Source organism: Eleginops maclovinus, chromosome 10 (genome assembly GCF_036324505.1).
Source record: "Eleginops maclovinus isolate JMC-PN-2008 ecotype Puerto Natales chromosome 10, JC_Emac_rtc_rv5, whole genome shotgun sequence".
NCBI lineage: Eukaryota > Metazoa > Chordata > Actinopteri > Perciformes > Eleginopidae > Eleginops > Eleginops maclovinus.
The window spans coordinates 3,956,427-3,984,048 of record NC_086358.1 but is presented as its reverse complement, the minus strand read 5'-3'; the positions used below and the strand labels follow the sequence as shown (position 1 = coordinate 3,984,048).

Here is a 27,622-nt window from a genome sequence, read left to right as displayed (position 1 = left end):
ATTGAAAGGAGTTTGGAGTTACACTAAGAACACTCTCCCTGTCCTCCACAGGGTGGCAGTGGATCTGCAGACACACTGATTTTCAAGGTTTTATTGGTCATATGCACAGCATATACAATGTATATGTTGGCAATGAAAATCTTATATCCCATGCTCCTCTAACAACTCAACATGCATGGTGCAAATAAGATAAATAAAATAGTGCAAAAAGAGAGAAGAATATTTACAATAACAACACTAAAGATTTAAGGATGTGAAATACTGTATACAACATGTGGAATACATTGAGAGTATTTAAATACTTTACTCTGTTGAATGAGGAGGTATGGACAGATGCATATATTACGTATAACAGATATGTATAATATATATATATATATATATATATATATATGTATGTGTACTATAAACAGATGTGAGTAGACATTCACAGAGCTCAGGAGTTCAGCAGTCTCATAGCCTGTGGTATAAAACTGTCTCTGAGTCTGGTGGTCTTGGTCCGGATGCTGCGGTACCGTCTGCCAGACGGCAGCAGACAGAACAGATTGTTGCTGGGGTGATGGGGGTCCTTTAATATGCTACCGGCCTTCTTCCTACACCGCTGGGTGTAGAGGTCCTCCATGGATGGCAGCTCCGTCCTGGTGATGTGCTGAGCAGTTTTCACCACCCTCTGTAGAGTCTTACGGTTGAGGGCGGTGCAACTGCCATACCAGGCGGTGATGCAGCCAGTCAGATACTCTCGATGGCGCACCTGTAGAAGTTGCAGAGTATCCTGGAGTCCATGATGGCACTTCCTGTCCTGACTATTTGTTTTATTCTCTCTTCCAGGTGGCCTGCATGTTTGATGTGTGTGGTCTGCTGCCTTTCCTCAACCCGGAGATCCCAGACCAGTTCTCCAGACTCTGGCTGTCTCTCTTTCTTCATGCTGGGTGATTCAACTGTTTCTTTCTCTTGTCCATCCACTATACTTATGCTCTTTGCTCAATGCTATTTTAAACACTGTTCCTTTTTGGGTCTTTCATGCCCACTTTATAATTAATTCTAATCTTTTTCTTTACACTTGGATCCATTTGACTATATATTCTGATAACAGTTTACAGTTTATTTTCAGGCCTTTATGCACTGAAACCTCCTTGCAGCTAAGGCTAAGTAGTTTATTTACACTTCATTCTTTACTATAAACTGCATAATATTATTTTAGGGTATTACCAGCTTTTAATTCAAACTACATTAAACTATATTTGATACACACACTGTCCTGTATTATTATTTTTGACCCATTTACGACTTCTTTACTTATTAGTTTTGTGTCTGGTAGCTTTTTACAAGACTGTAAACTCCCCCGCTGTGTTTCGGATAAAGTTTTTCTGATACTAATGAGCTCTCTCTCTGTGTGTAGGATCCTGCACTGCCTGGTGTCGGTGTTTTTCCAGATGACGGTGCTGCGAGACATCGAGAAGCTGGCGGGCTGGCTGAGGATCTCCATCATCTACATGCTGAGCGGCATCACCGGAAACCTCGCCTCCGCCATATTCCTGCCCTACAGAGCGGAGGTACAGGGTTACACCTGCCGTGACGCTGCATTGGAGACTGAAAACTTTATTCAGACATCTCGTTTTTCCTGTGTTTCAGGTGGGTCCTGCAGGCAGTCAGTTCGGCATCCTGGCCTGTCTGTTTGTGGAGCTGTTTCAGAGCTGGCCGATCCTGGAGCGGCCGTGGAGAGCGTTCGCCAAGCTGCTGGCCATCTCCATCTTCTTCTTCTCCTTCGGTCTGCTTCCTGGATCGACAACTTCGCCCACATCTGCGGATTCGTGTCGGGATTTTTCCTGTCCTTCGCCTTCCTGCCATACATCAGGTAAGAGAAGGAAGGAGTGTGTGTGTTGCTCATTTGCGTTCTTTGCCCAAGAGTTATACAGGTTGTTTTTTAACTCAGCATTAAAACACTTTTTATGGGGACCTACAGTGCGGAAAAGTACATGTTAAAGTATTCAAAAATGCTCTGTTTTGGATTTTTATGTGGCCTGATGCCAAGTTTACAGAGAGGGAGACAAACACAAGCCTCTTTGTACACATTCTCTTTTGATTGTTTAACAGTTATCTGGCATTTTCATTCAAAGAAAGGTGCTTATCACCCCAGATGGGACTCGAACCCACAATCCCTGGCTTAGGAGGCCAGTGCCTTATCCATTAGGCCACTGGGGCTGCACATGTCATAACATCCTGTTCAACTGTAAACAACAATACAGGGAACACAATATGTGGGTTTAAATGAGATAAGAATGGGCCCCTGAAGCTGCTGCGACTCTCTTTCTTAGCTCCCAAATGATGGAACTAGCTCCCCATTGATTTAAGGACAACTTAAAGTCTACAAATCTTTCCCCTACAGCTTTGCCATTAATTTACGAGGTGTTGCTAATTTCACTAACAAGGTTTAGCCCATTTGAAGCAAGTGCATGTTTCTGGCTGTTCTGAGTTTGTATCTCTGGATTTTATCTCACTTATGTAAGTTGCTTTAGATGAAAGCTAAATAAAATTGCACATGATGAAATGCATTCTCTCCCCACTACAGCTTTGGGCAGTCGGACATGTACAGGAAGCGGGTGCAGATCTGCGTTTTCCTGCTGGTCTTCCTGGGTCTGCTCGCCGCGCTGGCCGTCCTCTTCTACGTCTACCCGGTTAAGTGTGACTGGTGCGAGTACCTCACCTGCATCCCCATCACCGACAAGTTCTGCGACAAGTACGACCTGAACGCTCACCACCTCTGAACACAAGCCCCGGAAAATAAAAGCACGGACACTATAGAGAGATAAATGTCATCTGTACGGATGCTGGACTGCATGTTGATGATGTTCGTTGAGGAACTGCTTGTCACATTTCCTGGAATAATGACCAGGATTTCATGTGGATGTGTTTGTTCACTGTCTGGAAAGGTACAGCAGCCCTATTAAGAGTAGAGGCTGTGCATTAAAGCCTTCAGGTAATTTAATGAAGGTACTCACATTCATGGGAGACAAACTTTGAATGGATTACTGTGTGATTGATCTCTCGCTGGGCTAATCAGTGACAGTCACACTTGGAGGAGTTGTTTCCTGCCTAAATATTGACTTTATTGTGTGGTAAAGAAGGACTAAACAGTACCGCTTAGTGGCCAAAAGGAGCAGTACAACCAGAGACACTGAAGTGAATAAGCGGGGAGCTTTTTTTTTGTACTTTTGTTTACTGATGTCCAAACAATTTGTCCATTTACTGGATCACGCCAAGAAATGAGTCTACAAAATGTGCCTTATTGACACAAAACCCACACACTTACACATCTTTGTGCCATGAATCACTTTGTGACAGCGGTTTCTGAGGTTTTGGGTCCTTTTCCTTAACCTTTGCTGTGTCACACAATCTGACAAACTCATTTAAGAAAAATGGAGTTTATTTGTTGGCTGAATTTAGACTTTTTGTTATTTTTGTACCACTCTGGAAAGTGTCCGCCACAGCCTTTAAAGCACTTAAATCACAAATGCATTTTTAGCCAAGTGTAAAACTCACCCCTGTATGTTAATCTGCTCAGTATGAATGACTCTCACTGAGGTGAATATGTGTTTTTACTCAATATGGTGGTGTTTTAGCTACCTGACAATAAACAGAAGAAAGCACGGAGTTCATCTCTTTCTTTTAAAGTCATATATGTGTTATTACTTACAGAGGAAATGTAAAGGGAAACTTCTCTGCTCCAGGTGAGGCTCGAACTCACAACCTCGGCATCACTCTGCAGGTTACTGTCTTATAAGTACCGCGCGCTGACCGATTGCGCCACTGGAGCCTGGAGGTTTCTATTACTAGCATCCATCAAACATCTGTATAGGGTAAAGAGAAACATCAACTCCACTAAAGCAGATGTTGCTGTGATAATAGCAGGCTATGCATTCATCTCCTCTGCCTCAACAAAAAAGGTTGTTGGAAACTGGAACTGCCAAGGACTAGGAAAACAGAAATATGTAAAATACAAGCAAGAGTGCAGTCACACTCAGGGTTGGGTAGTAACTGATTACATGTAATCTGGATTACGTAATCAGATTACAAAAATCAAGTAACTGTATTCAGCCCAGATTACAATACAAAAATGCGTAATTAGATTACAGTTACATTGTTGGGGATAACCTGATTACATTTTATCTTGCAAACAATGAAACTTTTTATGACAGCCAAACTATCTATTAATTTGACAAGCAGTTCATTCGTTTATCCACTAGATGGCACCATCATCCATTTGCCTATGTAGTTTCTTGACAAAAAAACGGTTCAAATCAAAACTCAAGATGGAGGAGCCGTCGACATCTGTAGACAGACCCCCGTTGGGAAAAATGTGTTTAACACGTGGCAATATCGGAACAATTTTGAATTAAAGACCGTGGAGAACAACAATGTATATGTACTGTCAACGGCGTTGACATCCACTTCAAATCTGAACAAACACCTCGAGGTAAGTTGAACGTTATTATTAACACTAGCAGCTAGTTATTAGCTTGGAACGACACTATTATCACCCTCTTACGTGTATGTGTCTTATGTGTCACTTAATATTTATTTCAAACTAAGACGGCGCATTTGTGAAGAAACGCAAGCAAGTGTGTATCGAAGTTAGATATGTACGATAATATTATAGCAGTGTTATGCTGTGTAATTTTCAGTCATTTGCTGTGTGACCACCACTCATTTGATTTCCAACCCATCTAAGTAAACTAGCAAGCTAAACTGAACATTCATTTAGCCGTGCTGAAAAAAATTTGCGTGCAGAGGGTTGCCATTGAATTGTATCCTGGTTTTGGTTAATGTTAGTGCTAGCCGCGAGGAAAGACAATGGTCGCAGAGGCGTCCCGAATCATTTTTATAAACCTAACGTTGAGGTATACGTGGTAGCCAGCATTGATGCGCGGGCTGACCCGAAGTCAATGCAATCGGTGGGGACAGTTTCATAATTAATTTCACCAAGTTTCATATCAGCAACTTTTGCATTACAGCCTGTGTAAACAGCACACTAGAACATGTATTTCAGATAAAACAGAAGTTGATCAAACATTAATGAGTCATGATGAAAGAATGAAAATAATTGTGTGATCAAAATAATAATAATAATAAATAGAGAATAGTAATATTTTTTCCCTTGTGTGATTATTTCAGAGAAAGCATGCTGGAAAGTATGAGAAGAGGCCTGAGCTGGACACAACAGATCAACAACAGACTGGACCACCTAAAGAAAAGCAGGCGAGGCTCACACAATTTCAGAGCAACATTTCACAATCCAAGGTTAACTCACTTATGTTAACCTTCATCGTGGATGATGTCCAGTCCTTTAGCATACTGGAAGAACCAGCATTTAAAGGACTTATTGAGGGATTAAGTGGGGGGAAAACTGTGATGACCAGAAAGACACTGATGGCTAAACTTCAAAGTGAATACATGAACATGAAAGACAAACTTAAAACAAAATTACAACAAGTGCAGTCAGTCTGCACAACTGCTGATATATGGACAGCTTCTAATAGGAGCTTTTTTGGGATGACATGCCATTGGATCGAGGAAGGTGAGCTGGACAGGAAATCTGCAGCTCTTGCCTGTGTCAGAATGAAAGGCAGACACACATTTGATGTCATTGCTGCAAAGATAAATGAAATCCACACCACATACAACATCGAACATAAAGTAGCAGCAACAGTGACAGACAACGGAAGCAATTTCGTTAAAGCCTTCAAAGAATTTTCTGCAAATGATGATGATGATAAAGAAGAAGAAGAAGTCACTTTTGAAGATGTTAACACCATTCTGTCAGAGGAAACCGATGAGCATGTACACCTTTTTCTTCCGCCGCATCAAAGGTGTGCTTCGCACACACTTAACCTAATCGCAACAAAGGATCTCACAACTGCTTTGAAACAGGGGTCAACACGTAGAGTCTACAACAGTGCAATGGCCAAATGCTCTGCATTATGGAATAAGACCCACAGGTCATCACTGGCTGCTGAAGCAGTTGAAGAGATAGGCAAGATGAAATTCATTGTTCCATGTGTCACACGCTGGAACTCCGAATATAATGCAGTGCAAAAAGTTGTGTCTTTCAGTGAGGTACAGCTAGGGGAAATTTGTGACCGCCTGGAGGTTACCAGGTTATTGCCCCATGAGATTGCCTTCTTGAAAGAATATGCAGAGGTCCTGAGGCCTCTCTCTTTCGCCCTTGACCTTCTGCAAGGAGAACATAAATGTTTCTTTGGACTGCTGATACCCACACTTCTTACTCTGAAGAAGAAGCTACGTGAACAGAGAATTTCAACACGCTTTTTCAATGCTGCCATTCACACCATCCTGGCAGCAATCGACAAACGCTTTGCACAGACATTCACCAATCAGGATGCAAAAATTGCAACAGCAACAATGCCACAGTTCCGTTTGTGGTGGCTGGCAGAACCTGAGAGAGAGGATGTGCGCCAGCTGTTGGTATCAGAGGCAAGCCGCCTAGATCCAAATGAAATTCCTGAGGCGAACGAAAGTGGGAATTCTGCACAGTCAGATGAGGATTTCTTCAGTTATGGACCAGAACATCCCAGTGTCAGAAGTGGTGTTGCTGACGAGGTCAGAAAGTTTCTAGAAGGAACAAGCAAGAGCCTTGACTGCCTTAATGAGTTTCCAAAGGTGAAGAGGCTGTTTCTGAAATATAACACCATCTTACCCTCGAGTGCACCTGTGGAGCGGCTCTTCAGCCATGGCGGCAACATCCTTACACCCCAGAGGAACCGCTTGACAGATGAACATTTTGAACAAGTGCTACTGATGAGATACAATAGGAAACTTGTTTCTGTGGCCTTTGATTAATGAGCAGATGTTTTTTTTCTCTCTCTTCCATCTATTCTGTGTGTGAGAGGTAAGGGATGGGAGGGCTTGGGTTGGGGGAGGATGAAGAGGGCTGGGGAAGGGGGGATTGGGGCAGGGAGGAGGTGGGAAGGGGAGTTCTTCAGTTCAGTGCTGACCCTCATAAAAAAAAGATTCATATGCAGATGTGTTGAAAATGTGTTGACTGTTTTAAGATATGTTTAGTTAATAAAATGTGTAGTTAATTAACAAACTGACAGCTTTACTAAGAGCAAAAAAAACAAACGCTTTGCACAGACATTCACCAGTCAGGATGCAAAAATTGCAACAGCAACAATGCCACAGTTCCGTTTGTGGTGGCTGGCAGAACCTGAGAGAGAGGATGTGCGCCAGCTGTTGGTATCAGAAGCAAGCCGCCTAGATCCAAATGAAATTCCTGAGGCGAACGAAAGTGGGAATTCTGCGCAGTCAGATGAGGATTTCTTCAGTTATGGACCAGAACATCCCAGTGTCAGAAGTGGTGTTGCTGACGAGGTCAGAAAGTTTCTAGAGGGGGTGGGAAGGGAGGGGGTGGGAAGGGGAGTTCTTCAGTTCATTGCTGACCCTCATTTGCAGATGGGTTGAACATGTGTTGACTGTTTTAAGATATGTTTAGTTAATAAAATGTGTAGTTAATTAACAAACTGACAGCTTTACTAAGAGCAAAATAGATGTAATGAAATTATCAAGTGAAAAATAAAATGAAAATTCTTTGGTCAATTCTGTGGCGGTGTCTTTTAAAGGTGCATACTTGTGGAAGTAATCTAAAAGTAATCAGATTACGTTACATGTTTTTGGTAATCCAACTGATTACGTAACTGATTACAAAAATTACCATGTAATTTGAAATCAGTAATCGATTACATTTTAAAGTAATCTGACCCAACCCTGGTCACACTCTATGCCACCATCTATTCCTCGGGTCTGCATATTTAACTGATTCTTAGACTGGTTCTAATCATATTTGCCTCAAGTCAAAACATGTCTCCACTCCAAAAAACAAAAACAAAGGCTCCATGAAATATGTATGAAGCCTAAATAAAGCCTGATATTTGAATATATATTATGTATACGTACTAAGAGATAGGAATAAGCTCAGTTACTGTGCAGACCAGTGAGAAAACAGACCTGATCAACCAGGAGCAGCGATGTGGGGGGAAGATAAGGCCAAATTATACAGACTAATGGTGATTATAGTTAAGATGCAGAAAGCAAATGGTACAATTCAAACGGGGTTTAGGCTAATTACGCTAACCCTTACAGTGTTTAAAGTAGAAGCCAGTGGTCTGAAGCTAGTCCAGGTAAAGTGCTTCCATTGTGCTTTACGGTACAAGCTATGCCAGCTCACATTACATTAGAAATACATTCACTCATATTTGAAATGTCATTCAAAAGATCAGACGACATTCTCTGAAATTCCCAATGGGGTCTCGTTTATATGTCAAATTTGATAATAGTCCAAATATAAATATTAGCTGGCTGTAGCCACAGTTCACTTTGACGTTTTTATGTATGCATGGCCATGGTGACGCCCCCTCTCGTCCAGTCCAGCAGGAGGCAATCATTTCTGGTAACAACACCGTCAATAAACCTATTGAAAAGAACGAAAATGTCCCCGCCCGGGCTCCGTAGTTTTATCAGGGTGGATAAGTGAGCGTAATGAAAAACACACCTGTGCACGTGGACTGACAGCTTCAACAAAACTAAGGCGACGACATAAACTGGTGAGTCCTAATAGTTACACTGCTTGTTTAAAATGGCTTGATAATGATTGAAGACTGAAACGTGTTGTGCAAGTGTGTTCTTTTTAGGAAAGCAACATTGGCTTTGCTCCTTTTTACTTTCACTACGTCTAAAATAGCCGGGCTGTTCCATGCAGGATGCAGCTGTTTCGTTTTGGACGTTTTATTTATTTATTATTGTTATCTAAGAAACAGAGGGAAGATCATGTATGAGATGGCAATGGGTGCACCTCTAAGTACACTACAGTTTTCAGCGGTTGCCCACTAGATGGCATCCCATCACCAATCACCCACAGATTGAACCCGATACCAGGGTACGTCATGACTTCTGTTTAGGGTACTAATCTTGAATTGCTTTGTTGTTCTTTGGGATTTGGATGTCATTAATTCAAGCTGTAGGTTTATTATCGTGCAGAACTCTTGTTGGTGCTCCCTGTGCGATTTGCCACTGCTGGTTCTCTCCCCTTGTTTCTCTGTCGGTGGCTCTAGCATTCATTAAGGCTTGTCTGTAATTGGGTCTAAATAAGTGTGTACTCATGTTGGAGAGGAGCTCTGAGAGCAAAAACACAGAAGGCACTGATCTGCATACAAAACACAACAGAACGTGCACCTAATATGGTTCATTTACAATGTAATAGAAAGGGTATTGAGGTCACTCTCCAGAAATGTTAAAATACAAACAGTTAGTGAAAAAAACTAACATTTCTACGTTCAGTGTGTCTTTTTCTTTCTACACACACACACACACACACACACACACACACACACACACACACACACACACATACACACACACACACAGAGGGTGAAGGAGACCTTTTCCATGGCTAGCCAGAGTTATTGATTGTCAAACCATTTGACATTTCGGTCATCTGGTTATTTGAGGGCAGAGGGGGTTTCTGTGAAACTTTTGTGGTGACCTTTTTTTATGAAGTCTTATAATTCGTGTGTATCCTAAAGACTGTATACTGTTGACATTTTACAAATCAAAAAGAAGAACAAGTGGCCTTTTTCAAGAGGTACTTTGACATTTTGTAAAACACACTTTATTTCTGAGAGGATTCGCACAGCTCTTTTGTCTGTAGTGTATGAATTTAGCTGGCACTAGCAGACATTAGCTTAGCACAAATACGTTTTGTTTACATTTCTGTTTATTTACCAAATAAACACACATGTTACAAACAAAACATGTTAATAGATGTTAGAAGCTAGGATGATTTTGTAAATAGTGGACAAAGCCGGCTGTTTTCTTTCCATTTATAATCTTTATAATTATACTAAAATAAGCTAACATGCTAGCCTGCTTGACTCCTTTAGCGTAGAGTAGGCTACAAAGACTTTGTGCTTTTATGTTTCTGCTGGTGTACAAATTAAACACACATGAGAAAACATGTTAATAAGTTATTTTATAGATAGGTAGACATACTGTACAAAGCCAGCTGTTTCCTTTTTTATTATTGAAGCTGTACACTAACTAGGCTAACTGGCTAGCTAGCATACTGGCTGTTGCTTCATATTTGATGTACAGTATCAGGCTACTTTTCTTTGTTAAAGCCCAGATTGACCTATTTATTCAAAGTTTAACAGAAACATTTTGTAATAAACAAACAAACACCAGCATATATTACCTTAATCTGTTTCTTATACACTTTCTTGCATTCCGCTTTTGTCTATGCCCCAAGTTTGCAACCTGATTTGAGCGTAAAAATGTCAAAATTTGCAGTTTTTGTATCGAGCATTTTGAAAAAGGGACTCAAAACAAGTAGAATAGAGCAAAATCTACTGTATAAGTCATGGATAACCCATATATCACTATGTGATCTAATATCTTCTCTCCCCCTTCCATCTTTGTCACAGTAAAGCCTGGTGGAGCAGCTAATGGTGACAAATTAATGACCCGGCCAGCATGCACATTCTGAAAAAATCGTCTCACCACTTCTTATTCTGTCATAGGGTGCTTGGTGTAAAAAGAGGCCTCACCTAGAGCCATTATAGAGACCCTTCCCCCAACTCGCTGCCTCCCCCACCCCCTGCAGACTCCTCATAGGAAATTATCTCTCCTCCCACCTTCCACCTATCCTCCCCCCCACACACACTTGTCTCCTCTCCAATCTAACTCCATCCTGTCACGTCCTCCTCCTCCTCCTGTCCATGTCATGCCTCCCAATTTCCATCACTCATTCATCATTTGGATTTTTCAACTACTCTCCACAACCCCCGACCGCTCATCACGGCTCCTATAGAGATGGTAATGTGACATGAAGAGGATGGTATCTACGAGCTATTGATCAGCATCAAACGAGACACACTTAGATACCCAACAGAACCCCCCCCCCCCCCTCCACTTTCTCCTCATCATCAGCACATCTTTTAATAGAAGCATGTTTTTAGGAGGAAATTAACTCGGGTTTCACAGATTGATGGTCGGTATATACTTAAGATTTATGTAGACCAAAGGGATAAGTGCAAATAAATGGCACGCAATTTCAAAACACATTTTCCTCTTTCGCTGTTTTCCTTTTTTGCCGCCTCTCGTGTAGTCGTGTCAAAACAGCAACAGCTATAAGTGAAAACAGAGTTGACAAAAGACTAATAAGAACTTTTTAAAGATTGAGATAATTAGAAATGTTGTTTTTGACAAATATTGTACTTTGATGCATCCGTCATCTCTGAAATGTGTCTCGTTAATCAGTGTCTATTAGTATGTCTTTTCTCTTATTCGTGTTTGGTGGATTATTATTTATTAAATGTATTTTAGTTTGAGCTATCTCATTTGGTTATGTGTGGCCTGTACATTTCTTAAAATAAAATAAAAGACATAATAAAAGTAAAATAATTAGATAAAACTATTTATATATAAATAAATATAGATAGCTTTGAGTCTACGTTTTTTGAATACATTTTAGACAACGACATATCCTTGTTGCGAGACGGTGCAAACCTTACATTTTCCAATGGAACGCTAGCAACACTTGATGGCGTTTGTGGGGGTTTGAGTTCAAAGAATAAGGAACAAATATCTAATATTTTTGATAGACAGATCGATAGATAGATGGAGAGATGGATAGGTGGATAGGTGGATAGGTGGATAGGTGGATGGATGTAGCTGCTGTTGTCTCTGCATGGAAAGGCGACCCTGAAACGGGACCCTGACAGCTGGACAACAGGTGGCCACTGACAGACCCTCTCTCTTCATTGTGCCTGTAAGACTAACACACAAACACACAGTCCTCAGACTCAGCACCCAGAACATCAGGTGAAGGACCAAAAGGGGGGAGGGGTGTGAGTGTGTGTGTAAGAGGGAGGGTGAGGGTGAGGGGGGAGGCCTAGCAAGCACCTGTCTGATCCACCTATGGCAGAGCTGATGGAGAGTAATGTTATAGGCCCACATGGTCCTATACACCACCTGGTGTGTGTGTGTGTGTGTGTGTGTGTGTGTGTGTGTGTGTGTGTGTGTGTGTGTGTGTGTGTGTGTGTGTGTGTGTGTGTGTGTGTGTGTGTGTGTGTGTGTGTGTGTGTGTGTGTGTGTGTGTGTGTGTGTGTGTGTGTGTGTGTGTGTGTGTGTGTGTGTGTGTGTGTGTGTGTGTGTGTGTGTGTGTGTGATTAAAAGTGAACCCTTCTGCTCATACTCCACAATATCTTAGTTTGAAAATATATTTAGCAGATTCTTATTTCCGATTCTGGTTTTATACAGTAGTCCAAATAAAATATGTATAATGTAAATAAAAACAGGGTGAACGTGGCTTTTAGTATTGGCTTATCTGGCTGCAAAAACATTAGGATAGAGTCTTTAAGTAAATTATTGAAGTACTTTATTTTAGCTTTACTCAGCCCATCAATCTGTATGTCATATTTTTATTGGACCTATTCATTTTCTAGTTCAGTCCTTTGAAGAGGCCCTAATAAACTATTGGGGGTTTTCCCTTTCCTGTAGAGTGTTTATATAGGTTTCTGTGCATGTAAACGGTCTGCAGAGGCTAAAATCCCTCCCTCTCTCCCACTCCCCCCAGCCTGAAATACCTCCATTGGACTCCTTTGTTTACTTCCAAAACAGAATGACATCCCTATGTAACACTCACGCTTCTATTGGCTAGCGCTCCAACACATCGTACGTGATAGGTTAAGGGGCGGGACATCTCTAAGCTGTTGACTAATCGAAACCGAGCCCTCCAGCTAACCAATCAGAGCAGACTGAGCTTACTTCTTTTAGGAAGTTGCCACTTTCTTCACTCTCCACGAAACTCTGAATAGTTCTCATATTTTGTAGAAAGCTCAGAGAAGATTCTGTGCTGCACTTTATCAGAGTTGAGGGAACGAGAGAAGCTTTATCCAAACGAAACAGTCACTCTTCTTCTTTGAAGCACTTTGTTCTTGTCAAAGAGAAAAACACTCTTTGAAAACATCTTAACTAGAAGGTAAACAGAGAGCACAGACCTCCGCTGCCAAGGCCGATTAGATAAGTGAAGAATAAAGTCTGTATTCATCGTGAAATTCATGTATGCTTCAACAGGTATTGGCTTCTAATAACCCATAAATACAGCCTGTAGTTTTTCCACAAATCTTCCTAACAAATTACACAGATGCTGTTGAAGCAACCGCTATTTATCTATTTCTGTTTTCAACGGTCATGTTTGTTCAAGTGGTTTTAAAGGGAGGAAGCACGGGGTACTTTTTGAAGATTTGTCACAATGGAAACCTGCAAACCAAATATACATACAGGTATAAATAAATAGTCTGAACATGAAACTAAACTGCAAATATAAACTTCTCTGCTTTGTTTGGAGTATCTTCGTTTACATTTTAGTCCATACCAACGATAAATGACCTAAATGACTGTCTTTGAATGCAGATTATAGTGGGTGCTTTCTTGAAAATGTCTAACTTTTAAACCGTCCGTAAAGATTTCCAGGTGTTGCTTTAACAATCTATCTCTTTTTTTTGACCCCCAAACTATTTTGAAGTTCAGTTAATCAATGGACATCCAATTAGGTACTGTCAGAGAAATGATATAGCATCTCTGACTCACACAAGTACTATCAAACACAGTGGAGTTAGCATCTTGAAGAAGCTTTACCTGAGTGTGTGAGCTTTCGCTGACATGAAGTAGTTTGTCATAAGCAACGCAAACATCAGGTTGCACTGAAGTCTTTGGAGATTTGCATCAACAAGGAGGACAAAGCCAGGGGAGATTTCTTACTTTAATTTACATCCTGAGTGCCCCCCCTTGCCTACACACACACACACACACACACACACACACACACACACACACACACACACACACACACACACACACACACACACACATTTCCCTGTCATCTCCAGAGGACAATCCTTCTCTTCCTTGCCATGTGTCCTCCAGCCGTCCTGAAAACCCGCTCTTATCCTCCACTCATTGGCTCCCAGTCACTAATTACACAGACACACACACACACACACACACACACACACACACACACACACACACACACACACAGGTGCACCTACTGTACACGCACACACACCTCATTAGTGCTCACTCTAACAATACTCCTTCCCTGAATGCCCTCTCAGGATCTCTCTGATGGTTGGTAATTCTCTCTTTCTCTCTCTCACTCCACGGACACGACCCCCCCACCCCCCACCCCCACCTTCCCCTCCTCCCCCTCTGTGTGGGTAACATCTCACCCGATTCGTTTTCTTTGAATTGCTATCTGATATTCACACGGCACACTTTGGAGAGGGAAAGAGAATGTCAAAAGTAAATGACCACAAAACAAAGATAAGATGATAGAAAAGGTGAGTTTCACACCTTTCAAATGTCCGGTAATTAAATGAGAGCATTTCACATTTTTATTCACCAACATTTCCCATGTGTATATAAGAGCCGTTCACGTGTGTATGAGTGTTTGGTTTCATGTGTGTGTGAGTGTTTCACCACAGCATGGTTAACGTTTTGATGTGAGAATATTTCACATTCCAGATGTGTTTATGAGAAAGTTTGGTTTGGTGTGTGTGTGTTTCATATTCCACATGTGTTTATGAGAGCGTGTCTCATCTTTTTCTGAGAACATTTCAACATATTACAAGTGTATGAGCGTGTTGGGTTTCATTTGTTTGTGTGAGACTCTTTCCGGTGTGTATGTGAGTTGTATTTCTAAATGTCCAAAGGGGCCCTTCACTGGATTTCATGTAGACTATTTTTAGATGTGTTGTAGTTGGAGATTCAAAATGACTTAAAAGAAGCATCATTTTGTGTTGATAACCTCCTTTATCTCAACATAAGAGGCTCCCTCTTACAGTTAAAGTGTATAAGGACAGTGAATGAGCCCCGTCTCATGTCCAGTATTGTCCCCGGTCATTAGTAATCAGAGGAATGTGGCTCTCCCACATCGCACTCTTATTGTTCCCAACGAAACGGTCCGGTTCCTCGTCTTCGTTTCGTTCTTTTCTCAATGAGTTAGCGATGGGTCAGTGCCGCGGGGAGACTGTGGGGAGGGCAGCATTGCGACTAGCAGGACTAAATGATTGTCGGAGGCGAGTCCGGGCCTGCCTGGACAGAGGAGCGGCTGTTTCCAGGTGAGAGGGTGTGATGGGCCATCGTGACTCAGCACAGGTGGAGGACAAGGACACAGTGAAGGAGAAATCACAGAAAGCCTGCTGTGTAGTTGATGGTTATGCGAGTGGAGCATTTTCACTCTGAATTTTTGGGTTGTTTTGGTTCAAACCCGCTCCAGATGCGAGTGCCATATGGTTAATTTCACTGGTGCAAATTAACTCCGTACATTTAATCAACTTGAATGATGTTTTTAGGTACTCGTGCTTCACTGACTAGTTCCATTTTATACTTTATACTGCAACTCCACTACATTTTGAAAGCAAATATTCCACATTTGACTTGAAAAAGTTATTTGATAGCTTTATTTACAAATCATTTTGCAGATCAAGAGTATTTAGATAGTATGAGTCGACAATGGAGGAGTTGGGGACGACTCTCGTACAGAGATCACTGTTAATGTCCTGCATGAAACCAAAAGTCAACCATTCACTTATTTACGTTGACTTGAATTGTCCTTACTTTGGTAACTTTCTTCACCAAAGGATACACATTCTTTAATTGTCTTCTCCTAAACATAACCAAGTATTTTCAATTTGTTTGATTCCACTATGAACCACATGTTTGAAACGTCCACTGTTAGTCCATATGTGACGAGTTGGGAACCAGAACACGGCGTTAAATGGCACGCAAAATGTCATTGGCTAGCCTTCCCTTAAGATTATCTAGCTCCATCGCCTCAAACTGTATCAATCAAATGTTACTTTCATCTTAAATGAACCAATGATATGATCATATGTCACTGGAGGGAGCTTTAGTAGCACTTGCTGAAATACAACCTGTGATTTATTGTCAGAAATGGAGATAAATACATGCTGTGTTGTTGTAAATCATACCAAAGGTGATGGAAGTAGTGGTAGTGAAGGTTTGAATCCTGCCGTATTTGTTTACTTCCTCACACCTGACCTGTTGCTGCATGACGTGGCTTGTTTGGTTTTTGGAAAGTCTCAAATAATGCAATATAACGTACCTTGCAATCCTGCACACGTTAAAATGTAGAGATACACATGCACACACACCCTTACTCCCTGTACTGCAATATATTAACTCCAGGCTCAGCAGAGCTTCACGTCTCTCAGCAGGACACGGCATTCCACTCCCCCGAGCATGGGCCATTTCTGCTGGTCAATCATCAGCGTGTTTTGCAGCGAGACGATTCTGATTCCGTATGTTTGGTTCTATTAATATTTAACACATTTATGCAAAGAGAGAGCATTCATTTTCTGTGTGGATCACAATGCAAATCAAGCTCCATTTCAGATCTTAAACATCAATCCTTTCCCTCAATATTCCTACATGGCAACAAATCAACTGTTCAAGACACCGTCTGACGACCAAATCAATGTCTCATGAATATTTTTGGCGGTGTGCACCATAAGATGAGCCCATTTTAAACACTGTCATCAAACTATAATCTTCAAAGCGCCACATAAAAGGCAATCTCGCCCAGGTGGCTTTCCATTTACTGAGACTTGCGTGAATACTCTGGTGTTGATTGGCCGCAGTAACGATGGGTCTCCTGTTTCGAGACATTTCACTCAGAGTTTGAATTTCTCCTTGAACTTCAATCATCTAATCATCCTCTGATAAGTCGGGAATCAGTCTGGAGTCTGTAACTCAAGAGGAAAACTTGTATTTACTGTGTGAAACCAGTGGAAAATTCAACAAGCGACCTCTCACCTGCCAACAGATCTCCGTGTCTGCTACAGCTTCTGTCAATACGTTTAAAGGGATTAGGGTTAAATCAACAGCACACTCTTTCCTCTCATTGCTTATCAGGCGACATCTGCAAACTCCCCTTCAATGTGTTGTTTAATCATGTTTCTTTATAGGAGTTCTGCCTGTGTGAGGTCAAGGGAACACACACACACACGCACACACACACTCACAACCTGTACTGTTTTATCTCGCATCACCTGCGTCAATAACGGTTGGATCCGACCCTTCCCCGAGATAAGTGTCTTTTGTTTCCTCATGTTTCTCTCAATGGGTCGCAGATTTAGTAACAGACAAATTCCAGTATAAGCGTGGCTGGATCATATATCAGCTTTTGTGTGACAGGTGTGTGTGTGTTTCCACCTCCATAAGAATCACCGGTGAATATCCTCCTTCTGCTTCTCGCCTCCCCGTCATCTTTGATTTTCTGACAGGCTTTGTGGCATCGCCGGGGCAAGTTTGGGCTTGTGCAGCCAGCCCTCCCAAGGTCTGAGGCATGCACACACACACACACACATCGACACACATTCATACACACAAACACAACCTCTTCCTCCAATCACACGAGGCCTCCGTGAATGCCTCACAACTAAATTGCTGATTTTTGGAGAGAACGCAGCTCTTCAGACGAGACCAATCATGTGTGTTTCTGCTAAAGAGGCTGCTAACCCGTCTGACCTCCAGCCCTCCTCAAGGAGATGTTTTGTGACTGCATTTTTTTTCCACTAATTTAGCAATCATGGGCACAAAACCACATAAAGGATCTGTGCAGCACGCCTTCGCTTCGTATATCCGACCATGGTTGACAAAATATGTCCTTGTCCGACTTTACTGTGTTTAAAGAGGCCCTATTCTGCTCATCTTCAGGTTCATATCAGTATGTAGTGTCTCTCCCGGGACATGTCACCAGAGCCCAGTCTGCTCTGATTGGAGGCGCTTCAGGCAGGCTAGGGAAAGTGTGTGGGAGAGAAACTCTGGGATTTTAGCCTCTGCAGACCATTTACATGCACAAAAACCTACATAACACACTACAGGAAAGGAAATAGGGCTAATAGGGCCCCTTTAATGTTTCACTATTTCTTATTATTTATTCAATAGACTACTCATTTCCCCTATTTCCCTATGCTGTATCAATGTAAAGCTCCATGCTGTGTGGCAAATAAAGGAATTCTGATTCAGATTCCTATTCATTTACCTTCTGAGAGCTCAAAACCACTGATGTTACAAAGCACCAGCGAACAGAGTCGGTCCCCAAGCTGAATAACGGCGTTCAAGGTGATATAGCAAAGTATTTTTAGTGTCTGCCTTCACATGTATTGAATCATTCAGAATACCAGGGGAGATGTCCGTGTTGAAAAATGAATAAAACCAACATGTTTTCTCTTTTATCGTCATCATTTTGACCAAATAATTCACAACAGCCAGGATATAAACAGTAGTGCTGGACGAGGAAACCAATTACCAACAGGACATGCTAATGCGCCGCACTCAGACTGTTATTACCACGTCTGGTCTTGAAACAATCTGGTCCTCTCCCGTTTCCTTTTATTCTTTCCTCTCAAGTTAAACGGCGAACAATTTGTCCTTAACAGTTTTCCTGTCCATTCAGGTATCCTATTGGGTACATAAAAACCAGACCCCTCCTCTTCTTGCACCCTGGACAAAACCAAGTACATAAACCCCGACAGCTCCACCGTCCTGCCTCCGATACGCAGACACAACAAGGGTGGTGTCGCTCGTTTACCGGGGGGGGAAGTGGGGAGGGGGGGTTGGGTGCCAGGCTCTTTATGGTGGCTGGGGTGGCAGTGAATGGTTTCCTGCCAGTAGCCGGCGGTGGTCGGGGCTTTACATGAGGAGAGGGTCTCTGCAGGCGGCTATTGTCATGGTAAACGGGGGATTGAATGGGAGAGGATAGGCAGGACACACACATAAAACAGAGGAAAACATGAAGGGGGGGCGGGGGAGACACCCGACCACCTCAGAGATGGCACACATGTAAGACAGTGTGTTTATCTCTGAGGGACGGATATATATCACACCATACCCTCACCATACTCACAGCCAGGGGGGAGTCTAGCGAAGTGCATTTGCTCAACAATTAGGAAACGTTCTGAGTTCTATACCTGATTGTGTTATACTTTATACTACTCTAACACATTCTGGGAGACCGTATTTTAGTTTTTACTCCACTACATTTATCCGACAGCTTTACCTTCTTAGCCATTTAGATTATAAGCTAATACAAGATCAACTAATAAATCCAAATAGACATTGACCTCCCACAAATGCATGTTCCTCACCATTTGGAAGGTAAGAAAACAGGCTAGAAGTTTTATTGCCAAGACTAATAAGCTACCAAACACAAATGTCCTTACTTTTTGTGTTAAGTTTAGTTGAGATCAGGGGGACCCTCAGTAAAGTCGAGGTATATTACCTCCATAAGTTAAGTTATAAGTCAGCAAAATCAGTCAAATGTTGGTGAGTATGTTTGAGTATGCTTTCAGAAAAAACACAGCTCTCCGTACGGTGTCATTTATTTGGTTGGCAGCTCTTCCCTTAAACCAGAAGCCTCAGATTGATGATAATAAGGGGAAATATGGAGGGTATATTTCAGGCTTACTGTGTGTGGGCATGAATACTACGGTGTGATATATTTGTACATATATACAGTATTAAAGAAGCACAATACAAGACAAGCAAGTGTCGGGTGTGGGCTCTATGCCATTATACTTTTTGGATTTGCTGAGGGCCGATTTTAAAAATGGACAACAGGACGCAGTTTGGACAGCCCTGTTTAGTTTAAAGGTCAATAAGAGCTTCACCTGAACCCGTTGTTATAGACACATTAATGCATCAATACTCCAGTATAGTTTAATAAGATTTAGAAATAGGCCATAATGCTAAGTACGCTTTGATGCTATTGCTAGTGTAAAGTCATTTATCCACCAACACAAACCTCTATAAAGCAAAACCATGACCCTGATGTTGTCCTCATAGCCATCATATTTGTTACTAGTGAACACTTGTCACAAAATAAATGAAACCCTATGTGAACCTTTGATTTCTGATACCTGCATTTGATTGATTTTGATTACTTATCAATTAACTTACGAACAATACACCTCACCTCTACTGAGGGGCCCAGCACTTCGTATGTTTTTTTATGTGTGGCCCTCGGTGGAAAAAGTTTGGACACCCCTGTATTAAGAAATAGGGAAAAGGTGTCACGGGACATCGTTTGAAAACCATCCGACCTGAAAAAAATCCCTAGTTTTTCTACTAATCCCACCATGAAAAGACAGTTTGCAGAATCAAACCGTTGAATTATAGCCGTGTGATTGAATGCTCATGAATAATTGGTCAAAGAAGAGGAGGATTTACATGAAAGTGACTTTAAACTTATAGCATACATAGAGCTAATCTATTTCCTGTCCTCTGAATGTCCTCGTTGAAGGGGTGTAAATGATGAGCTGTTTTCCTTCTGCTAAGATAAAGTAAATCAATGCACTTCAATAACATTGACGCAGATTGGACAGCCCATAATTAATTCAACCCAAAACAGAGATAGTTGTGTGTGTATTCTCTCCTAGATTTGGCAGAAATGTTGCATCTTGCACCTTATTTTTTGGAGATGTAATTGAAGCATTTCTCAGCTGGGAGCAGGGAGGGGGTTAAAAGGCTCCGGCTGCCTGATAATCCCCCTCCGTTAAAAGCCCTCCAGAAAGATGTGATGTGTCTGAGGTAATCAGTAAAAGATTCAAGTGTGCCGGAGAGTGCGTACACACACACTGGTGGACAAACACACACACACACACACACACACACTGGCACACATACCGCTGAAAGGACAAAAAGGGAGGGAAAAGACTGAGTAGAGGAGGGAAGGAAAGGAGAATAAACACTCCTCCTCTCACTCCATTCTCCTCTTTTTTCTCTCACTCCCTGCTGTGTCAATACAATGTGACAGAAATGTTCACTACAGTTCCCTCTCAATAAAACACACACACACACACACACACACACACACACACACACACACACACACACACACACACACACACACACACACACACACACACACACACACACACACACACACACACACACACACACTTTGATTTGACCTTTTACTGTTTCCCCATTCTTGCATTGTTCTTCTCCTCCTTCTTGTCCTTCGTATTTCTTCTACTCCTCCTCTGTCTTCTTCTTCTTATCCTTCTTCTACTCCTCCTTCTTCCTCTACTTCTTTTACTTCTCCTTCTGTCTCTTCTCAAGTTGTAGTTCGAACAAGAGAAACACATCGAATATTTTTCATTTTATAAAAACAACATCAACTTTCTAACTGTATTCAGTATCGTCATCATCCTCCCCTCCCGGTCTCTGGCCAGCGATCTTCATTTGCCCTCTGTGTCGCGGCATCAAGCATTCACAATTTGGCATTTAGATGTTTAATTGACTGTCACCGATAATGGGATTGTGTTCATTCAACCAGGGTGTTACGAGGGGAGGCTCAAAGCCTATGAAACCGTCAGAGGCAGGGAGTGAGGGGTCGAAGGAGAGACACTGACACCTATTACCTAACAGAAACTATAGCACTGTTGTAAGAAATCAAAGCCATTGCTGACATTGGGAAGTGGAAACTCTCCATATGACCCTCCTTAAGTACCTCAGACAAGTCAAGGCACACCTGTAAGAGATCCAGAGCCAAATCCAGTCCTTGTTCAGTACAAAAAATACTCTTGACGCCAAACCAAAGCTAACCCAAGGCGTCAGAAGTGTTAGTCAGACACAGTATGAGAGATATTTTGGAGAGGAAGGGTCATAAGAAAAGATCAGTTGTCTTTACTCGGGGAATAGTTGGAAATGATTGTGAATGCGTGGCAGATCATCACACTGAGTTCCTCCCACATTTATCATGAAATAAATAAAACACAATCCACTCCATGATTGAATAAGTTCTGCTACTTATTCCTATACTGTTTATCTGGGCGGTGGTGGAGAAGTCCATTGGGACTTGGCTTGGGAACTGAGCAAGGCACTGCTCCCCGGGCACCGTACATATTGGCAGCCCACTGCTCCTAACACTAGGATCGGTCCATTGAGGGTTCCTTCTTCTTCTAGTCGGCCGGGATAAGGTGACTGTAGCTTTAGCCCCGATATACCTTACAGAAGTTAGCTTTTCTGAAGGACTTTAATTAATCATAACCTTTAAACATCCCATTATTTATCTGCATAGGGTTAAAGATCAAGTGCAAAGCTATTTTTTTTAGCTGTGCTACCTTTACAGATTATGCCAATGTAAAGTAGAAGTAGCTAAATACAAAAAATCTGCTCTACATTTTCTATTTCTATGTTGTATTATATTTGTTTTAGCTCTGCCTTAAAGCCTCTGTGTTACCTTAAGTATTTCCATGCACACAAAAGGCTTGCTGCACAGGTAAAACACACACACACTCACACCCACACAGCCCACTGCAGTTTGCGGGTAGTTGGCCTCTTCCCTGCAGCCTCCCCGAGGAACATAGATGTTAACTGGCATTGTTGGGGGGCTGAGCGGAGGGCGGGTTTTAATAGCTCATGATTACTCTGGAGAGGGGAGCCCATAATTACAACCACAAATGATTTCACGCCCCTCACCCCCGCAATGTGCTCTGAACCTAATCACAGGGAAGCACAGGAGGGGTGTAGCGGAGGAATTGGAGCCTCGACAAAAGAGTCTTCGCCTTTGTTTGCTGACAGGAAATCGAGAACATGAAATGTGCTGCGTTTCGAGTAAATGCACTGAAACGCTGCAGAGAAAAGAGTTGTTCCATATCTACGTCTGATCACCGGACATTTGTGACCATTAGGGGTCAAAAATACACTACATGCTAGTATTTATCAGATAATACATGCCGCTGGTCTTTATGTTACTAACTTTGTGTCCATAGTTTTCTCACAATGCCTCATTGTATATCTGAATGCTTTTTTTTGGGTTTCCCCTTTCCTGTAGTGTGTCGTATAAGTTTTAGTGCATGTAAATGGTCTGCACAGGCTAAAATCCCTTTGTTTCTTTCCCACACTCCGCCCCCCCTGCCTGAAACACCTCATTTGGACATCACTATGTAACATTCGTTCTACTATTGGCTAGCGCTCCAACACATTGTACGTGATAGGTTAAGGGGCGGGACGTCTCTAAGCAGTTGACCAATCACAACAGAGCCGACCAGCTAACCCATCAGAGCAGACTGGGCTCTGGTTTCAGACAGAGGGTGAAAAGAGGTGCTGCAGCACAGACAGTATGAGACACATAAAGAGCACTCTGAACATTAAAGCATGGAGACATGTCAGGAGAGGAGCCAAATACTGATATGACCCTGATAATGAGCATCATTTGTCCTCTTTAAACCAAACTCTGTCCTAGCTCACTCTCCTGGTTGTTTTCCTCCGCTGATCTAGCGCCAACCCTGTGAATTCCCATAAATGTAATGTAAGTAAATGTTAAAGCTTTGGATCGGTGTCAGACACTTGTTCGCCTTCCAGCGTTTCTCTCTCAGACTTAAAGAGTCACACAATGAAAGGAGCAGGAGAAGAAGAGAAGCCCCATTTAACTGGTTTCACTCCTGCAGGGCCAGTTTATGCGTTTCTGGCCAATCTCTATTGAGCACCGGCTGATGTGTGCAGACGTTCGCTTTACTCCGTCCTCTCTGCAGCATTCCTCTGTTTGTCCGCCTCCCCATTAAGGAGATGTAGTCTGGCCATTATGTGTTTGTGTGTCTGGCTGGCATGCAATGGGCAAAAGAGACGTGCGGGCTGAATGCTAACGCCGTCTGATTGTCCTGCATATCAAAGAGTGTGAAGGGGAATGTGTGTGTGCAAGATTGTAGCCATGTCTGAGATCAACAAGGTCAAGATCAAGGTACAGAAAAAACATACTTTAAATTGAAATTGCGGTGCATGTTGTTTTATAATTCAGCGGGTTGTGAGTGATTCGTTTAGCAGATAAAAGCGTCAAGCACAAACGAGGCAAAGACAAACAAACAAGGCTTTTTACGGGAAAATGTGAAAGGATGATGTGTATAGGAACTGTTGAGAGACAACGAAGACAAACACAAGTGACGTGTCTGGGAAACGAGAGGCTTTATTCTGGCTTTGGTAAGAGGAGTGCATCTCATCCATATGTACAGCATGACGATAAGTGAAGAAAATAAGTGTTTGTACAGCTTTACTTAGTATAATTAAATGGGATTGACTGCTTTTAGTTGGAGATAAATGGAATATAGTCATTTAGTTTCACCTTTAAAATGTGTATTTTGTATTAAAAATGTTCTGTAATGTGAGGTTTAGATATGAATAGGAATAAAACCCTCTAAAAAACATCCTTTTTCTCATTCCTCCATTAAATTAGGTAAGCTATTCCTTTTAGTCCAATAATGCCAATGTAATCCTCCCAGAACATGGAGAAAAACACCACTTTTAAAGCAACAGGAAGTCAGAAAAGAGGATCAAGGAGCAGCCAAACGGGATTTATTCAATTATTCGTCTCTTGATATAGCCTCACATGAGCCTCTCTTTCTATCCTATGTTTTAATATGGGATCTATTGCAATCAATCATGTTGGGCAGTCTGTGTGACATTGCTCAATACCTTTGACATCCCCTACTAACACACTGATAGCTATTTTATTCTACTACAAGTAATCCAAAACGTGCTGAAGTGAAGAAGTGGTTTTACTCCCAAATGTTGCTCAGGACACAACTCTGCAGATATGTATTCAGTTCTTTACGTATCTCATTTTAGAGCAGCATCCTTTGTCCACTCCTATGAAACACAGGAATCATTTCGTCCCACAATTCCCTCGTTAATGTGAGCCCTAACGATGCGGTGCAGCCTGTGTTTTGGAGGAGCCCCAGCTGCCTCTTTCAGGAGAGGAGCAAACAACCTGGGAGCTCTGCAGCCGAACACACTGATCTCCTGCTACTCTCCCCGACACTAATTGACCATCGGCCAAAGGACAAACCTCCGTCCTTCTGCTGCGTCCCTCCCCCTCTCCTGCTCCCTCTCATCCTCTCTTTGTCTCCCCTCAACGCTACCTTTCCTCACCTCGTTCTTCCTAGATTACTACATTTTGTGGGATTACCATGCAATGTGTTTTAAAGAGGACATATTGATTAGATTTAATGTTCAAAAAGCTCTTTATTCTCCTCATACTGCCTGTGCTGCAGCTCCTCTTTTCACCCTCTGTCTGAAACCAGAGCCCAGTCTGCTCTGATTGGTTATCAGGCCAGCTCTGTTGTGATTGGTCAACCGTTTAGAGATGTCCCGCCCCTTAGCCTATACTTAGATTATGTTTTAAAGTAACCCTCCTGACTCTGGACATTCCCCACTCTCATTTTCCCACTCTGAATGCGTCTCCGTCTCTTCCCTCTCTACGTTTCTCCTCTCTTCTTTTGCCTTCCCCCCCCACCCCACCTCCCTCCTGCCCGAGCTGTCTGCAGTCTTGCATAATGAGCTGGACCGAGCTGCTGCTGTGAGTCTGGTCCAGGTCTGGCTCCGGCTCAACCCGCCTCATTACAGAAAAAATACTCCTGTCTGTCCTGCTGCCTACTCCTCGTCGTCCTCCTCCTCTCTTTACTCTCCCTCTGCAGAATCAAATGCTAAAAACACACAGCAAAGTGTCTCTGGGATCGAAGACAGAGGGATGGAAGCACCTGCTATGATCAAACTAACCCACACTATTCAACTTTTTACCCCTCATTTTTAGATTTCATTTCGTCCCAAATGAGTCATTTATTCCTCGGCCCATATTAGAGCCTTCTTTCAAGTGTCTCAAAATGTGGGCTTCCTGTTATTATGCTGAGAAACATTTTGGAAAAAGACTTCAAATGGCTTTTAAATGCTCGCTTGTTGCACTAGTATCTCTACTCCTGCACACCTTATTGTCTAATCATATTAGCTTGGATTTCTCCAAAGTTTGGATGAAGATTTCTGATTATTTTAGCCTTTCCGAATGAAATACAAAAGAGCTAAATGTAAATATCGTCCTTCTCCTGAGTCTGATGGCTGAAATCTCTCCTGACACAACAGTCTTTTTATAATAGCCAACAACCACGAAAGCACCTTAGTGTTGAGCATCAATGCTTGTGAATCTAACCACGGAGAAACAGACATTTAAATGACAGAAACAGACGATTTATTTTCTTGGACTCGTACAAAGTGTTTGACCGTGCATGGCGGGCTTTGATACAGGCTGAGAAACAACTGTGTCTGTCTAGTTGGACTTTGTTTGACTCCTGTGTCATGTTAAGGAGCTCAGTCGAGACTACAACAACCTGTCTGCCTCTTCATTCAAAGCTACTCACCCCTGACTGTCTGCATGTCGCTTTCAAATCCTTACTTGCGAAACCACAGCTGAGATTATATATTATAAAACTGTATAATCAGTTTGCAGAAGAACCGCTTCTGAAAATTGTATTGTACAATAAAGTTCCCTTACTGTAAGATATGCATGCATGCAAACTCACTTTCCCAGATTTGATGAGTAATGCAATGGATTTCATGTTGAAAAAATGAAATGACTGACCCAAGGGTGCAGTACAGTGTCAGGTCACACCAAGATTACATTTGCTGAGGCTACTAATTGGCCATGAAGGGCAGGCTGCTCCATCAGGGACTACATGTTTACTCTCTGCTTGTTTTCTGTCTCAAGTTATTCTACTGCTAATATCTGCAGACATGCTTTGAAATGCATGATATAAGCAGAGGTGGAAGAAGTGATCTTGTTCTTGAGTAAAAGTAGAAGTACTCAGGTCTTGTACTTGAGTAAAGTAGAAGTACTCAGGTCTTGTACTTGGGTAAAGTAGAAGTACTCAGGTCTTGTACTTGAGTAAAATAGAAGTACTCAGATCTTGTACTTGAGTAAAGTAGAAGTACTCAGGTCTTGTACTTGAGTAAAGTAGAAGTACTCAGCTCTTGTACTTGAGTAAAGTAGAAGTACCAGAGTGTAGGAATACTCTGTCACAGTAAAAGTATTCTAAATGTTCCTCCAGTGAAAGTAGAAAGTACTCTCATCTAAATGTACTTAAAGTAGCGACAGTAAAAGTAGTCATTGTCTGATTGGTCCATTTCAGAATAATATCTCTGATATGTTTTATAATGATTGATCATTAAAGTGTTCTCAGAGCTGGTAAAGGTGCAGCTAGTTTGAATGGCTTTGTATACTGCAGGGTAGCTGCTGGATTTACTGCAGGTGAACTAAAGTCTGATTTAAGGGCTGATTATATTTACCATCATTAATCCTAATCTGCCTAGCAACTAAAGGGATTCAATAAATGGAGTGGAGTAGAAGTACAAAGTAGCAAAACATTGAAATACTCATGTAAAGTACAAGTACCTCAAAGCAGTACTTGAGTAAATGTACTTAGTTTCTTTACACCTCTGCTCCTCCGGACTAAGTGTCATATGTCCCGTTGTTAAACCTCTATTTCCTCACTCGATCCGTCTCATTTTGCTCCAGCATTGGTCTCTACAGTATTTCCCCTCCCTCAATTACATCTTATACCGCTCTCATTTTCCCCGCTAGTATTTTCTCCGACTCATTTACAACTCTCAGTCGTGCCTTCGCCCCGCGCTGCTGCCTCTCATCTTCCTCCTGGCTGTCATGTCCTTGCTTCTCCATCTCCATCTTTTTTTTTTC

The 27,622-nt window shown here is 42.0% G+C and overlaps 1 protein-coding gene, 1 long non-coding RNA gene and 2 other non-coding genes across 5 annotated transcripts in view; 2 read left to right on the top strand and 2 right to left on the bottom strand.

Moving 5' to 3' along the window:
• The window catches only part of rhbdf1b (rhomboid 5 homolog 1b (Drosophila)), a 29,612-nt gene extending 25,961 nt beyond the window's left edge, over nt 1-3,651 (top strand). The window contains 5 exon segments of the mRNA XM_063892940.1: nt 829-929; nt 1,400-1,553; nt 1,633-1,774; nt 1,777-1,855; nt 2,570-3,651. Of these exon segments, the coding sequence (XP_063749010.1) occupies nt 829-929; nt 1,400-1,553; nt 1,633-1,774; nt 1,777-1,855; nt 2,570-2,765 (672 nt within the window). The 3' untranslated portion in view covers nt 2,766-3,651.
• On the bottom strand, nt 2,130-2,202 carry trnar-ccu (transfer RNA arginine (anticodon CCU)). Its single transcript has one exon. It is a non-coding gene; the product is annotated as a tRNA-Arg (tRNA).
• Nucleotides 3,652-3,720: 69 nt separating the features above from the next.
• trnai-uau (transfer RNA isoleucine (anticodon UAU)) lies at nt 3,721-3,814 on the bottom strand. The gene is made up of 2 exons: nt 3,777-3,814; nt 3,721-3,756 (listed from the first exon to the last, which is right to left on the bottom strand). It is a non-coding gene; the product is annotated as a tRNA-Ile (tRNA).
• A 4,718-nt stretch (nt 3,815-8,532) lies between these two features.
• Nucleotides 8,533-27,622, top strand: part of LOC134871388 (uncharacterized) — a 37,942-nt gene continuing 18,852 nt past the window's right edge. For both annotated transcript variants that reach the window (XR_010166678.1, XR_010166679.1), the window contains exon 1: nt 8,533-8,618. This is a non-coding gene — a long non-coding RNA (uncharacterized LOC134871388). The remainder of the gene's footprint in view (nt 8,619-27,622) is intronic.